At 48.4% G+C, this 13,880-nt stretch overlaps 1 protein-coding gene across 1 annotated transcript; it reads right to left on the reverse strand.

Moving 5' to 3' along the window:
• Window positions 1–365: 365 nt before the first annotated feature.
• Window positions 366–12,081, reverse strand: NCLN (nicalin). The gene is made up of 16 exons (XM_035570004.2): window positions 11,808–12,081; window positions 9,817–10,007; window positions 9,444–9,588; window positions 8,743–8,837; window positions 8,472–8,552; window positions 8,165–8,268; window positions 7,647–7,735; window positions 7,328–7,467; window positions 6,715–6,893; window positions 6,420–6,507; window positions 6,293–6,331; window positions 6,017–6,180; window positions 5,353–5,406; window positions 5,188–5,266; window positions 4,690–4,789; window positions 366–4,503 (listed from the first exon to the last, which is right to left on the reverse strand). Exons 1-15 carry the CDS (start codon window positions 11,986–11,988, stop codon window positions 4,730–4,732), a joined length of 1,689 nt encoding a protein of 562 aa, XP_035425897.1. The 5' UTR covers window positions 11,989–12,081; the 3' UTR covers window positions 366–4,503; window positions 4,690–4,729.
• Window positions 12,082–13,880: the final 1,799 nt, after the last annotated feature.

The following is a 13,880-nucleotide window of genomic DNA, read 5'->3' on the forward strand; positions in this document are numbered from 1 at the left end:
GTAATTTGAAGGAATAATTAGTTGGTGCGTGCTCAGAAGGTCGCGTCGTAACGCCAGGTGGCACAGCCTGAGCAGCCAGAGCAGGCCGGTCCTCACCCTGCCAAGCTGCCTCGCGTAAACTTTCATTGCTTCAAATCAGCAAGAACCCAGCAAGTAAATGGGAATTTGCTCACTTCAGGGTGCTGGAATCTGGCTTGGACTCTGTAAATGTTTTCTATCAAACTATTTTACTGTTGGCAGCATAGAAGGGTTGATGTCTGCCTGCCTCTGAACACATGCATTTTCTCTCTTTCTGTATATTCCCCTCTTTATATACATTCCAATTTTTTAAGCTTCCAGCACCACATCATTCTCCAACAAATCTGTTCATCAAACCTACTTGCACTTGGTTTATTTTTCCAAATGAAAAAGGGACAAACAAGGAAATGAAAAATGCTAAAATACTTAAATACCATTACATTTATAATCAGAAAGAATGTTAATAAACTGCATTGACTTTGCTAATAGTTTTTTTAAATATTCACCTCAATATACATTTGTTCTTGAGGACACACAAGAGATAAATGAGTTAACATTACTAGATAAATCAACACTTTTTCCTGAGCTGCAAACTTCAGATTACAACTTTTGAAGTTGCTATCCAATAACTACAAGTGAAAACTAAGCAAATCAAAGGGAGCTAGTAAGAGTCCACACTTCAACACCCAGAGGCCCAATTTACTGGGACACATGGTAGCACCCCCATTATTTCAGATCAGTAAGTCAAACCACACGGCTTTTAAATGCGCATAAAAGCTTGGCCATGAGGTGTTGGAGAAGCTCTGTTTTGGTTTGTGTTATGAACATGAGCAAGTGTGATTTAAAAAACAGAAACAAAACAAAACAACAACAACAACAAAATGACCCAAACCCAATGCCCACAATAATTTGGGGGTATTTGTGGTTTTAAAGGTTTAAAATAGATTGTAGTTACTCTTCCAGCCACAGGTAGTGGGGTACCTATATCCATTTTGACTTCAAGGTCCTTCCTCTTAGCACTCTGTGAGTACAAGGATGGAATTCGTATTCCATAGTAGTACTTATAGCAGGGAACCTCTCTGATTTGGGAGATAAATTACAAGAGTCCAAACTACTCACATGTAATCCCTAGTGCCTCAGGTGGCGGGGAGAGAAGTGGACAGAAAGAATGAAACAGCTTCAGTGCTTAAATCCTGTTGGAAACGCAAATTTCTGCAAACCACAGACTTTGACAGCACCAGGACAACAGGTGAAGTCAGACAGATAGTGAAGAACATTGTTTTACGGCTAGAAAGGTAACTGCTAGCTAGTCGTGTATATGCGGGCATGTGCTTTCATGCTTCTTCCTTCCAGGCCTGGGAAACTCATGATAAAAGGATAGGTAAAAATAGGGGTGCGAGGATCTGCTACACAGAGCTCTTATGTAATGTGGAGAACTTTATTTTACCAGAACAGCTGCTGCATTTCTGCCTCTGTGTGTCACGGTGGTAACAGGAGGAATCGGATGTGCTGCAGTATGCATCAGCACCATTTTTCCTGTTCTTTTAAAACCTAGCAGAATAGTAGGGGCTATTTACATGCTTCTCTGTCAACTTCCCAAAGGAAACATAGCAACGTTGGAACTAAGTTCACTCCCAGGATGGGCACTCTGTTCCAGCTACGATAAAGTTGGAATTTGACTATCTCAGATTTGAGTATATAATGTTTCAGCATACGCACACTTTGATCAGAAGCATAAACCCTTATCTGTAGTAGGAAATACTTTCTATGGCAGTCAGGTAACTATAATGAAACACATCTAATCAGATTACGGCATAAATTACCCTCGTGCATGAGAGAACAATGCACTATCCCAGCTGCCCCCAGAGTTTATGAACTTTCTCCATTTACCTCTGTCGACCTTTCTTTTACACAGTTGCCACTGGCTTCTGGCACTGCATCAGGAGCGATATTTTACTGTTGAAGCCACAAGGAGATAAAGTGTTTGCTTTAATGCTACAGCCCTGCCAAGGACATAGCTGGAAAACTGAAGGTTGATAGTCTCCACTGCAAGGAAGAATGCTCTAGGCCTGTTCTGCCTCTCTTGCCACTACTTGTAAATTTTAAAGTGCATCAAGTCAAGCTGAAGCAGGATTGCTAATAATTTTGGCTTTCTTATTTGTTTCCATTGAAGTAATAGAGTTTCATTAAGCTTGGTTAAGTAATATGCTGGACTGGAGGGGACACACCCTGTCCAAGAGTAACACGCTAGAAACATACAGTACAGCTGGAGGCCTCTGGTACCGCTTCCAGCTATTCAGAACCTACAGAGAAGTTCTCCAGATAGCCACTGTACCGCGCATGTTCTATACCCACACAGTCCAGATCTACACCTTCCCAGAGCACAGTATGTGCAGTCTCTAAGTGCAGAGCATAAGAATCAGTGGAACACAACCAAAGCTCATCTTCTAGCCACCCAAGAACAAGCAACCACTTTCTGAAGTCATTATAAATTCATTTGGCAGAGGAGCGTCACAAATACTTCATGCATGCAGAGAGACATATTTCAACAAGCACAAAAAACCCACACTAGAAAAAAGGCAAGTTTTCCTGTAGGGCTGATATTTCAGGAGTGCTTGATACCATGCCACCTGCTGATATTACAGGGAGCCAGAGACAATAGCATGCTCTCCTTGAGAAGAAAAGACCCTTTAAAGTACAAGTTGCTACACATCAGCAGAAAGCATGCTCAATGGGGCAAAGGTACGCCAAAGAGACTACAACAAAAGAAACAAAGATGGATGGAAACCCATGCTTTTGTCATCCCTCCCTACAGACAATGGGACATGGATAGTGGTCTAAAAAAAAAAAAAACCCTTTAAGGAGCATGCACACAGCAGCTGTAGTGCATACAAGGATGCACAGCTTTAATTTTCCTTGTGTACAAAAGAAAAGGGATACCATCATTCAAATCCACAAGAGCTTTTCAGCCTCTGTAAGAAATGCTACTTTAAATAAAAGCAGTTGTTTAAAAGAAATAAAAAAAAAAGATAAGTAGTCGACATAGCTTGTCATAGCTTTCTCATACGCAGAAAGCAAACTAAAGAAAGGTCTCAAAGAGACTTTGTTGAGTGGCAGGACAGTGGTATTCATTCAGTCCACCCTCTAGAACTACAGCTAGCCTAGGACTTGTAGTCAAAAATCTTGATACATTCCAGAAGAACTTGGGGGTAAACGAAGTACAGCACTGCCCAGAAAGCATATCCACCTCTCACCAAAAACTGGTGAGAAGTACCATCCTGCTTATCTCAGTCACCGGAATGCAAGAAAAGCTTAAACTTAAGATGACGGCAATGCTGGAGCAACTGGTTACCTGGCCCTCAACAGCTTCACACAGCACTCGCAACTAGACTGCTAACGCTTCTGGATGGCGAGAGATAGCTATAAACAAGGCTTGCCCGAGGATAAACATAAAAGAGTGAGTTCCAAGATAGGATCTCATGGTTACAGTCCTCAAAACAGCCACTTTTAAAATGACATTCATAAAACTTGCATGTGTGTGTGTTGTTTGTTTGTTTTGTTTTCTAACAGCCAAGTGACCTGCCTCCCTTCTTACATACTAGGGGCAGAGTATGAAAGGAGACAGCAACAAGCACTTTGGAAATTTGTGTATACATGCAGGCCAGGAACAGTGTTTTCAGAAATAACAGAGCTGAAAAATGTGAAATGAGACCCTGAGATGCAGGTGGACACAGCAAAACAGCCCAAAACCCAGAACCATCTGGAAGCGTAAACTGAGGAACAATGATTGACCAGAGCTCAGATTGAACTGTGCTGCTCTTGCAATTAATAAAACCAGCTTGACTAAATACATGGAACACCACAAAACGTTGTCCTGCAGCATTTGGGACTGTAGAACACCTCTTAAAAACCATGCAAGAGTTTAGCACAAAGTGGTGGCAGCAGCAAACTGTTCAAGGGCAAACTTTAAGAGAAATCAAGTACACAGCAAAATGCATCCTCCAATAGAGGCAGGACAATATGTCCTGGTAAGAACCCTACTGCAGGAACCCGTTTTAACACTCTTTCCTCATTCCCTCTATAACAGTCAAAACTGTTTACAGTGCACCTCTGAAAAGGGAATGAGTTATTGCACTGTCTAAACAAAATGCAAAAAGATGCTTGCTGGAGATACTGCTTGCTCAGCACACCTTCCTAAAGCCAGGCAGCGAACTTAATGAAGAGGTGCCATAAGAAAACATACTAATAGTATTCTCTTTAATTTGCATATGCACATTTTCTTTTCTTTTAAGCAAGTGCTCTGAGTCCTTGTTTGCTGGGCAGAGGTAATACATCTGCTCTGTAGTTTCAGCTTCCAAGCTGGCTGTACGTCACATATGTCCATGAAGGTGCTGGACTTTGTTCTACCCTCATAAAAGCTGCTCAGCATCAGCTGTTCAGTGTTTAAACAACCTGAACAAACTTCTGAAGTCTCTGAGCTTCTCCCTTGCAAAAAAGCAAAGTAAAACAGGCATGGTGGAAGTAAGTGGAAGAAAAGCACCTGAAAGGTGCACAGGAGTTGAAATTTCGTTTTCTTTCTGCCTTCCTCCCCTCTCTAGAGTAGTAAAGAGGAGAGAGAGGAACAGAAACAGCAGGATTCAGTGGGAGGCAGAAGGTTCCTGATGTGCTCACCGATGGCTCAATGCTGCTGTAAGGATCATGACTTGTTGCTTCACTGCTGCTTGGTTTTAAGGGATAATCTCTGTATCATCTTGTAAAGGAGACCAAAATGCTGGAAACGGAAGGAAAATAAGTAGCCATGAGTCCTTCTAAGTTCTAATAAAAATTGCTCTGTTCTACACAAGGATTGAAAGTTTACTAGAAGGCTTAAAACAGTAATAATGCACAAATGCTATTCCTCATTTGCATCACCTATGAGCACTCTCAGTGTGAGGACAGAATGGGACTTAGTGAATTAAGAGGAATTAAGGAATTACTACAACAAAGCCAGTTAATTGAGGTTGTACAGAAAATGATGGCTTACAAAAACGTTTGTGCAGACCTGTACCACTGATGCTAGTAGTTTCAAGAATATAACAGTGAACCAAGCAAACACAGAGATTCCCAGTTACTGTGGCTAATTGGATTTAAGAGGAAAATAAAGTTTGTTTCCTGCTTCTTTTCTCCTACCTGCACTGCAACGTAGGCAACACCAAGGTAGGCTGCAATACAAACAGCCAGGAGGAGGTCAAAGATCGCTGGCTTGACCCTACAATAAAGAAAGAACACATGAAATTGCTACAACAGCTACTGCCACAGAGACAGACCACAGCCCAACGTGCCCAAGGGCCATACCTGTATGCATTCATCACCTGTTTCAGCTGGTCATAGAAAACAAACTCAGGGTCCCTGTGGAAAGCAGAAATTCTTCAGAACATATTGCATTTCTAGACACCGCAGTAAGAACAGCCCAGACCTCTGCTCCCAGTAAGTTAATCCAACCAGAGACAGGTGGTACGATCTCGCCTAACAGTTTGGAACTTATTTTTGTTGTCAGGTTTTTCTTTTTATAGCGGTAGAAGCCCAAGGATGAAATTCTGAACACGCTGATCGTTTAAGAGGCACACAGACAATGCCTTGCTGGGTTCATGAAACTGCCTTAACTGAAGCAGGTTAGACAGGAAGGAAGCTGCCTCTTTGCAAAGAAAGCTTTCTAAGGGACCTTAGTTCTTTCCTGTACAGAGAAGCAGCACTCAGAGCGGGAAGGGTGGAACCAAAGCAGGGAGAAACAAGCTCTTCAGATGGAGGGAACTGCTGAGGCTTGTTACTGTGTTGAATGATAAAGAGCTTTCTCTAGCAAAACAGAGCATGAACCAAAACTGACAGGAGAGCAGAAAGAAGCAATCACTTCTAGCTATATATCAAGAAGTCAGAAAAGCCGCAGCTCAAAGTCAAGACTTATTGGAGGGAGGAGTGAGTTTGCATGCCCCGGATGGTTTTTTTTCACCTCTCTTCTTACCGTTTGTCTGCTTTTACATGATGCTGTTTGACATCTTTCAGGTAGCGACCCATATAATATTCTAAGGTGCTGAGAAAGGTGCTGTCTTTATCAATCAGCTGAGCAGCCCTGGGCTGACTGCTCAGCCAGTCCATCACTGATTCAAGTTGCTCCTGCTGGATCTGCTGCAGAAAAATATCACCAAAGAAAGGGAGTTAGTCACACGTGCTGAGACCAGAACTCTCCCAGGCTCCTAATCCCTCCTCTCCACAGGTTACAAAAACACGCTGTGCTTACCATCTGATCTGTGAAGATCTGCAGATCTGCAGGTGCTCCCTGCAAGGGAAAAAAGAGGCTGTCAGTGACAGCAAGCCTGGCTGGGCAGGACAAGCCTGGCTAGCACTGCAGGATGGGCAGCTCTTACCTTGTCTGTCAAGTTGTAAATGACCCTTGTCAAAGCCTCAGCAATGATCCTAGTATTCCTGGTTAGTGCCTTAGTGTCTACTCGTGCCCTAAAGCAAAAAGGGGGATTATGCACTTGTCAATAGGACCAGCTTCCTCTAGCGACCACCCTAACTGCATCATGCATAAGACTTAATCCAGAGCCTAACTCCCCACGGTTTCTCCCCCATCCTGTGACTGTCAGAACAGTACAGTCACAAGGCCAATTTGCTTTTACGGGCTGGATTTCAACTGCAGCCTTCCCCAAGGCCTCTAACCTCCTATCCATGATGCTGTTGCGCAGACTGTCCCGGTGGCTCTCCAAATGGGAGATGGTGAATGCTGGCAAGCGTCGGATCGCAAAACGCTCGTGTTCCCATGCCAGCATGTCCTCGGCCAAGTTTATCTTCTTGTGCACCATGGAAAACTTCACCTCTGGGAACTGGCTGGCAACAACCTGAGGGAAAGGCCAAGCCATTCAAGGGTGTCATGCTTCCCACTGCACTATCCCATCTTGCAGAGTCCAATCCATCTATACCCAATTCTTTTTTTTTTTTTTTTGGCTACCAATGGTAAATATACTTGACCTGTAAGATGCAGCTAATGCCATTAAAAAAAATGTTTTAATGTCACTACAGAAATCACCTGGGTAGCTTTTGCAAGCCACAAGCCATAAGGAAGCATAGCAGAAAATGCAGCAGATCTACCGTGCTTCATTCAGCACTGCGGCATGACGATGTTCGCACTCCAAATCAAGTGACCAGAAACAACATACAAAATATTTCAGTGGTACACTCTTTCATCATGTCTTACTCCCTTTCTATCACAGAGAGCCGCAGCTCCCCATGGTTAAGTCCCGAGTTCCCATCTGCCCAACATGCTTTTCATTACCAGCTCCAGTTCTCTCAGAAATGCATGCTGTAAGGTCCCTTCCTTGGGAGGCTTTGAGACATGAAGATGAAGGCTATTGCCTCGGCCTAGAGTGTCAAGGCAGAGAACAAATGCTACATTGTCCTGCAACAGGCTGGAATCTGCAACAGAAAAATCCAAAACTTTCAGCCTATGCTTTGTGCTCAGAGTTTCATAGACACACACACACGGGCCTGCACAAGAGGATTCTAAGAGGAGGGCTCATGTATGAGACACTTATCACGATGATATTAAGAGGCCTTTCCAGGGAAAATACTGGAATGCCTGCCCCTTAACTCACCAGTGTGGTCCAAATTGTCTTCCAGCCATCGCTTGGTTCCTTGATAATTAAACTTGCCACCTCCAGATGCAAAGAACAGTAAGTTATACCTGCCCAACAAAGAAGACGGAAAAGTGTTAGCACACGACACTTCATGGCTACAGAACTGATTTACTCAGACTTGGAGGTGGGGTGAAATCACAACAGTTAGCACCCGACATCCAAGGCAAACTGCCCATTAACAAATGTTTCCTACATGCCACATAGGAAGGTAGTGGCAAGACAGGGGCAAAGTAGAGGAGTTTCCAGTGCTTGAGGATGGAATCTAGTTCTCACATCATTCCCTCCACTTGCCCCTACAGCTATGTAGATCTACCTTAAAGAAACCAAAGGAAGGAGCTCAGCCATTAACAACTGCTGTGCTTGGAAGAAAGCAAAACAGGGAAGGAAGTAAAGGACTGCTACGGGTCTAGAGAAAAAGCCCTTCTTTACCTGATCTCAGCTACATACATTCAACCAAGAAGAGGGCAGTGGCTTACCCAGCATGAGTTCGTCTATAAGTGTAGAGCCGTGAAAACAGCCTGGCTAGTTCCAGCAGCACTGAAATACCACTGCCATTGGAGTCAGCACCGTGTGACAGCCACTGCAGGACAAAGCGGGACACAGACAAAGTAACAACCTGCACTTATTCTTGTATTCCAGAATAGCCTTTAACACACCACCACGCTCCACTTAGAACTACCCCTGGTCCTTAAGACCAAGACAAAAAAATAAACAGGGTCTGATGCCACAGGGGAAAAAGGTACAGACAGGAAGAGAGAGCTGCAGGAAAAAAAGAATACTCACTGGGGCCACTCCAAAGGAATCATAGTGCGCGACTATCACAACAGTGGGTAGATCTTCTCCACCCAGCCCTGTCAGCCTTCCCTGCAGAGGAATGAGATCAGTGTCACTCAGCATCTCCCCTTGCACAACTCTCCAGTGGTCTCAGTTTTGAGGTACTTCAGATACTGGAGGAGAATCCCCTGACTTCCCCCATTCGTCCAAATGCCTGATGAGGTCCCCATAAAGGTGGCATCACATCAGTATCTCCAGTTTGAATCTATCCAGAACTCACCTCTACACTGGGTATAAGCCAGTCATTGATGGCTTTGCTCTGAGCCCCACTGGTCACCATCTGGAAGCCATTGGCAGTTGCAGTGTGCAGCAGAACTAGAACAAAAAAGAGAGGTACACCTGGGGAAGTTTCGTCCCTTTATCTTCCTTGCTAACCGAGCACTGGAGAGATTAGTTTTAAGTCGCTTTATCCCTCTCACTTGCCACTTGTGTTTATGCACTGACGTGGGATCCTGGTGACCTTACATTTTCATTTTGTTCTGAAATCCCCATATTTCAAACTAGCTAAAACAAAAACTTTTCTCCAACAGACTTAAAGCTCATCACGATCAGCAGGCCACTAATACTGCAGCGGGAAACACAAGGAAGCACTAAGGTGACTTGTGGTCAGACAAAAAGCTTCAGCTTTTGTCCACAATTGTAGTCACTTAACACCTTCAGTCTTGTTTTTAACCTGGGTCTTGCTTTCTGTCTTACTTGCAACAGCGTGAAGTTGCACTCCCATGCAACTGTACTTCCAGAGTAAGACACTCTTATACTGTGTTTTTATTCCAGTAGATCTCAGAGATCTTTAACAAAGACAGAATAAACATAAAGACAACAGAACGCTGGGCCATGGTGCATACAACACAGAAGACCGCTCTTGGAGGTGGGATCAGGACTGTCTTCCTGTAAACTTCCCCCCCACTTATTAGAACTCACCTTCTGCGGCTGAGGCAGATCCCTGTGATGCAGAAGCAGCCCGTGTTTGTTCATAGATAGACAGCAGCTCTTCATCTTCCACTGCAAAGTAGACTGGCACAATGGTTTCCATAGCAAGCATTTCTGGCTCTATCTCCATGAATTGCTGAGGATTTAAGCGAGACAAAAAATTAGTATCTGCTAAACGTGCAAGAGAGCAGAGAAAAAAAATCAGAGAGAAAGGTCAGTTTCAAAATCAGAATGTGATTTGTTGTGCATTACAACAGAAGCTTTCAGTCCTGCAGCAATCCAAGCCTTATCCCCCCTCATATACATCTCCAATCAGAAAAGAAAGGGAACATTGTTGTTGTTGGTTTTTTGTTCGTTTCTTTACCCTTACAACATCCTGTGGGACAGAAGAAATAGACCGCGGCAAGATGATCACCACAGCACCAGCTGACTGGCGAAGAGCCTTCTGGTACTGCTCATACGAGAAATCCACCAGCCGCATCATGACACAGCGGCGGCTGAGGACATCCGCTTCTACTGTGCGGGCCTCTGTGTTAAGCACTGCGCTCCTGGTGCCTGTGGAGAGAAAGCAGGGAGAGGTTTAGGAAGCAATTCCATCACATCCCCTTTGCTTGAGCCTAGCTCCTTCTCAGAACAGTCTTGGTCACAGTTCAACAAACTTCAGAGCAGCCAGGACCTGCAGCAAGCTAAGTTCATCTCTTCGCCTCGTCCAAGAAGGACAACAGGCCTGTCTTTTCTGTCTGTGAAAGGACACAATGAAGCTACACCACATCCATCCAAAGGGCTATTCTTGATCATCCACCAGAATGCCTCTGTGACAGACAAAATCACAAACTATCTCCCGCTCTCAACTTCAGCCTATCGAGTCACCCACCCAACAGTACGGTACTTGATGGAAAAGCAGGCCAGAGGCTTGCCAGCAGCTCCAGCATTCAGGAAGAGAGGACCACAAGAGTATCTTGTATAACCAGAGATGTTCAAAGCTACCCTACAATTTAAAATGCTCTGAACCCACTTTCTTCTCCCGCCATCCTGGCACCGACGTCAAAGACTTCATCACACTGAGGTCACAAACAGCCAAGGTAAGATAAGGTGCTCCAGAAGGCATCTCAGCCTATGCCAAAGCAGGCAGCTACTAACAGCTAGGTTTCAATGTGGCTCGGCAGGACTCTAACGCTAGTTTGATCTCATCAAAGGTCAAATCAGCTAAACCAAGAAAAGACTTGTACTTCCACTGCGTGGTATCAGTGAGGGCCACACACAGAGAAAGAGGTAAGGCACACTGAAGTCTCCACACAGAGCTCCCACGCTCTGAAACAAATAAGCATTAATTACAGGCCCCTCAGACCACAGAAACGATCCATAATGAGGATAACTACTCCATCATCCCCAAACAACGATGCCTAAACAATGCAAACTGTGATTCAGTGATGTTCTCAGTAACGGAGGTTTCAAAATGTGGACACAGTTAGAGATATTGTGATGGAAGAACCCAGAAATAATTTCAGATATTCAGAAGTAGAATATGTTGTATTCACAAAGCGTGCAGGCATGGCTGGCATTTCATAACTTCTGCTGATGTTTAATCTTATGAAGCCCTGAAAGATCTAGAGACTGAGCACAAAATAAACATATGCCTGTAATTCTCAACTATTATAAGTCTGAAACTTAGGCCACAGAACAGCCTGCACGGGAAGAGCCACTCACAGACAGATCGCGTGCCCTGATATGTAATAAATGTCTGCAGAAGACTCAGATAAAACACTTGATTCTGGGCTAGCAAGTATGAGGGGGTGGGGGCTGAGAGTTACAGCACTGCCAAGATTCCCAGAACAGGTCACGGCTCTGACTCAAAGAAAGGCATTGCACAAGCGGCAGTGTGGATGCAACCAGAAGAACCGGAGGCCAATGCTAATACAAGCGAAGAACTGCAGAAAGACTCCCACATCAGGAGGCGCTAGAGCCACGAGACGCAGCTGAGAGAGACAAGGCCGAAGAGCGCGGAGCAAGCAGCCTGGGCACAGAGGAGCCGCGGGCAAGGGAAGAAAACGGAGCCCGCGGCCCAGTTCCCCGGCCGCACAAGATGGCTGCAGCCGGGCTACCTGCAGCAGAGCAGGGCTCGGCCCACGGACCGGGGCCTGCGGGGACCGAGCGGGGTCCCCGGCCGCCTCTCGCCGCCTGCCTGCTCACGCTGCGGCCGCGCAGCGAGGCTCAGCCGCACCGGGACCGGGCCCCGCGGCCTCCCCCGGGACTCCCCCAGGCCCCCTCCGCGCGGGGCCGCCGGGGCCGGGCGCAGCCGCCGCCAGTAACCGCGGCACCGCCCGGGCCGTCGCGGAGGAGCGGGCCCCGCCTCACCGTAGGGCTGCCCGCCCAGCTCGTACTGCTGCATGCGGTACACCGTGAACTCGTGGGCGGCCTCGGCGGCGGGCGGCGGACCCAGGAGCAGGAGCACGGCGGGCACGAAGAGCAGGAAGCTGAGCGGAAGGCACGAGGCCTTCAGCACCGACTCCAGCACCTCGCCCGCCTCCTCCAGCATGGCCCCGGCCCCGGCGCCGACCCGCCGCTGCGGCCCCGGCACGCACGGCCCGGCACGGAGCGGCGTGACGCCACACGCACGGAGCGGCGTGACGCCATACGCACCGCCCGGCCGCAGGGGGCGCCGGGAGCTGTAGTTCGGGGAGGGCCGCGGGGGGCGCCGGGAGCTGTAGTTCGGGGAGGGCCGCGGGGGGCGCCGGGAGCTGTAGTTCGGGGAGGGCCGCGGGGGGCGCCGGGAGCTGTAGTTCGGGGGGGGGGGAGGGGGCGGCGGCATGCAGGGGGCAGCCCGGGCACCGCTGGCGCCTCCGAGAGCGTAGCGGGGCCGTCGCCCGCCCCGGGCTTTCCCCGCCCGGCTTCCCGCGGCGGGACCCGGCCCCCTCCAGCCTCCGGCCGCGCCGAGGCCCCCGGCGGCGCCTGGCAGACGAAATAAACACAGAGCGAGCGGGGGCTTTCTCACCAAGATTTATTGCGGACAGAGGGGCGCGAGGCCCAGCACCTCTCTGCCGAGGGGCCAGGCCGGCAGGCTTTGAGCTGTGGGGATCTTCTCCCCAGGGCCGGGCTGGGTCTGGCTCCTGCCGGGCGCGGGCACTGCTCTCCTTTTCCCCCTGACGGGAGGAGAAGCAGGGGCAGCTGCGGCGAGCTGGGCGAGCCTCCTGGGCCCGCCGTGTCTCTGGCAGGCCCAGGCAGGAATGGGGTTGTTTTGGTGTCAGATGTTTTTTCAGGCCTGGTCTTGTCCTCCCTGTGCTGGCGGGCGTTCTGCACGTTGTTCTGTCCCGGTGAGAGCTGGTAGTGCTGCTTGGCGCTTGTCACAGCCCCAGCCGTGGCGGCCCTGCTGCACAGGTCGCTGAGCCCTGCAACAGCCCCTGCCAGGCCCAGCCAGCCTTTCTCTGGGAGCATTTCCCCATCCCACAGTCCCTTCTGTGTCCGTGCACCTCAGCACCCGGATAAGCTTCCTGCCCATGGAGTTACAGCACCTCGGCATCTCCTGATGCTTCAGACACCAGCCAGCAATCTACAGGCTAGGGGCTGCAGCCAGGCATGAGGTTTGGGTGACAGGGCAGCAGTGCCCAGCTCTGCGGCAGCAGAGGGCGTGCATAGATGACTGCTGTGAGTCTGGCTTCCTGGGGCCCTCACTTCTCTAATGTTGATGACCCCTAGAACAGAGCATGGATTATTCCCCTTTTCCAGATGTGGTAGAGCTCCAAGCTGCTGGGATTCCTTTCCCCAGCTGTGCTGAACTTCACAGGGCTTGGGGCAGGCTCCACCCCACTCTGCCCTCAAAGTGATGACACAGTTCCAGGCCGTTGAAGTGATTCTTGCAAATCTGTTCTGTTGCAAAAGGCTCTTTTTCAAAAAGGTTCCTGGAAGGATGCAGCCTTTTTGTCCCAGAAAGGAAGAGGAAACAAAACGTGCTGCTTATGTTCAGGTGTAATCCAGACCCCACTGGAGACAATAGGACAGAAAGGCATCTAGAAGCTGCTGCTCAACCTCCTGGCAGTGCCTACCGTGATGGGCACCGCCACTGTGCAAGGAACTTGGTTTTGCTGGAGCACAACCCACATGGCACTGCAACACCTCTGCTCTTACCCGAGGGGTTTGGCCAGATGCCATGGTGGCACCAGACAACAGAGTCATCGTCCTGTCGTACCTCCCATTGCACACGGTGGTGCCAAGGCTGTCAGTGCAGGTGCAGACCCGTGCCCAGAGGCACAGCAGAGCTCTTCTCGCTGCCAGGCTGGAAACAGTCACAGCACTTGGCTGGGCACAGTGCCCACCTCTGCAGTCCCGTGAGGCATCAGGCTGCTGCTGCAGCCCTCTGCCGGTCCTGTGAGAGGTTTGTGCTGCACAGCAGGTGGGCACGTGGCTCCTGGCCAGGGACCTCTGAGCTGACCC

Source organism: Cygnus atratus, chromosome 26 (genome assembly GCF_013377495.2).
Source record: "Cygnus atratus isolate AKBS03 ecotype Queensland, Australia chromosome 26, CAtr_DNAZoo_HiC_assembly, whole genome shotgun sequence".
NCBI lineage: Eukaryota > Metazoa > Chordata > Aves > Anseriformes > Anatidae > Cygnus > Cygnus atratus.

Excerpts from the sequence above, each read along its gene's own strand:
- NCLN (XM_035570004.2), bottom strand. The coding sequence starts at position 11,988 with ATGCTGGAGGAGGCGGGCGAGGTGCTGGAGTCGGTGCTGAAGGCCTCG. Across the intron at positions 6,508-6,714 it reads AACAGCATCATGGATAGGAG|GGCACGAGTAGACACTAAGG; the intron begins GTTAGAGGCCTT and ends TTTTTGCTTTAG. Across the intron at positions 5,267-5,352 it reads CAGGTGATGAATGCATACAG|GGTCAAGCCAGCGATCTTTG; the intron begins GTATGGCCCTTG and ends TCTTTATTGTAG.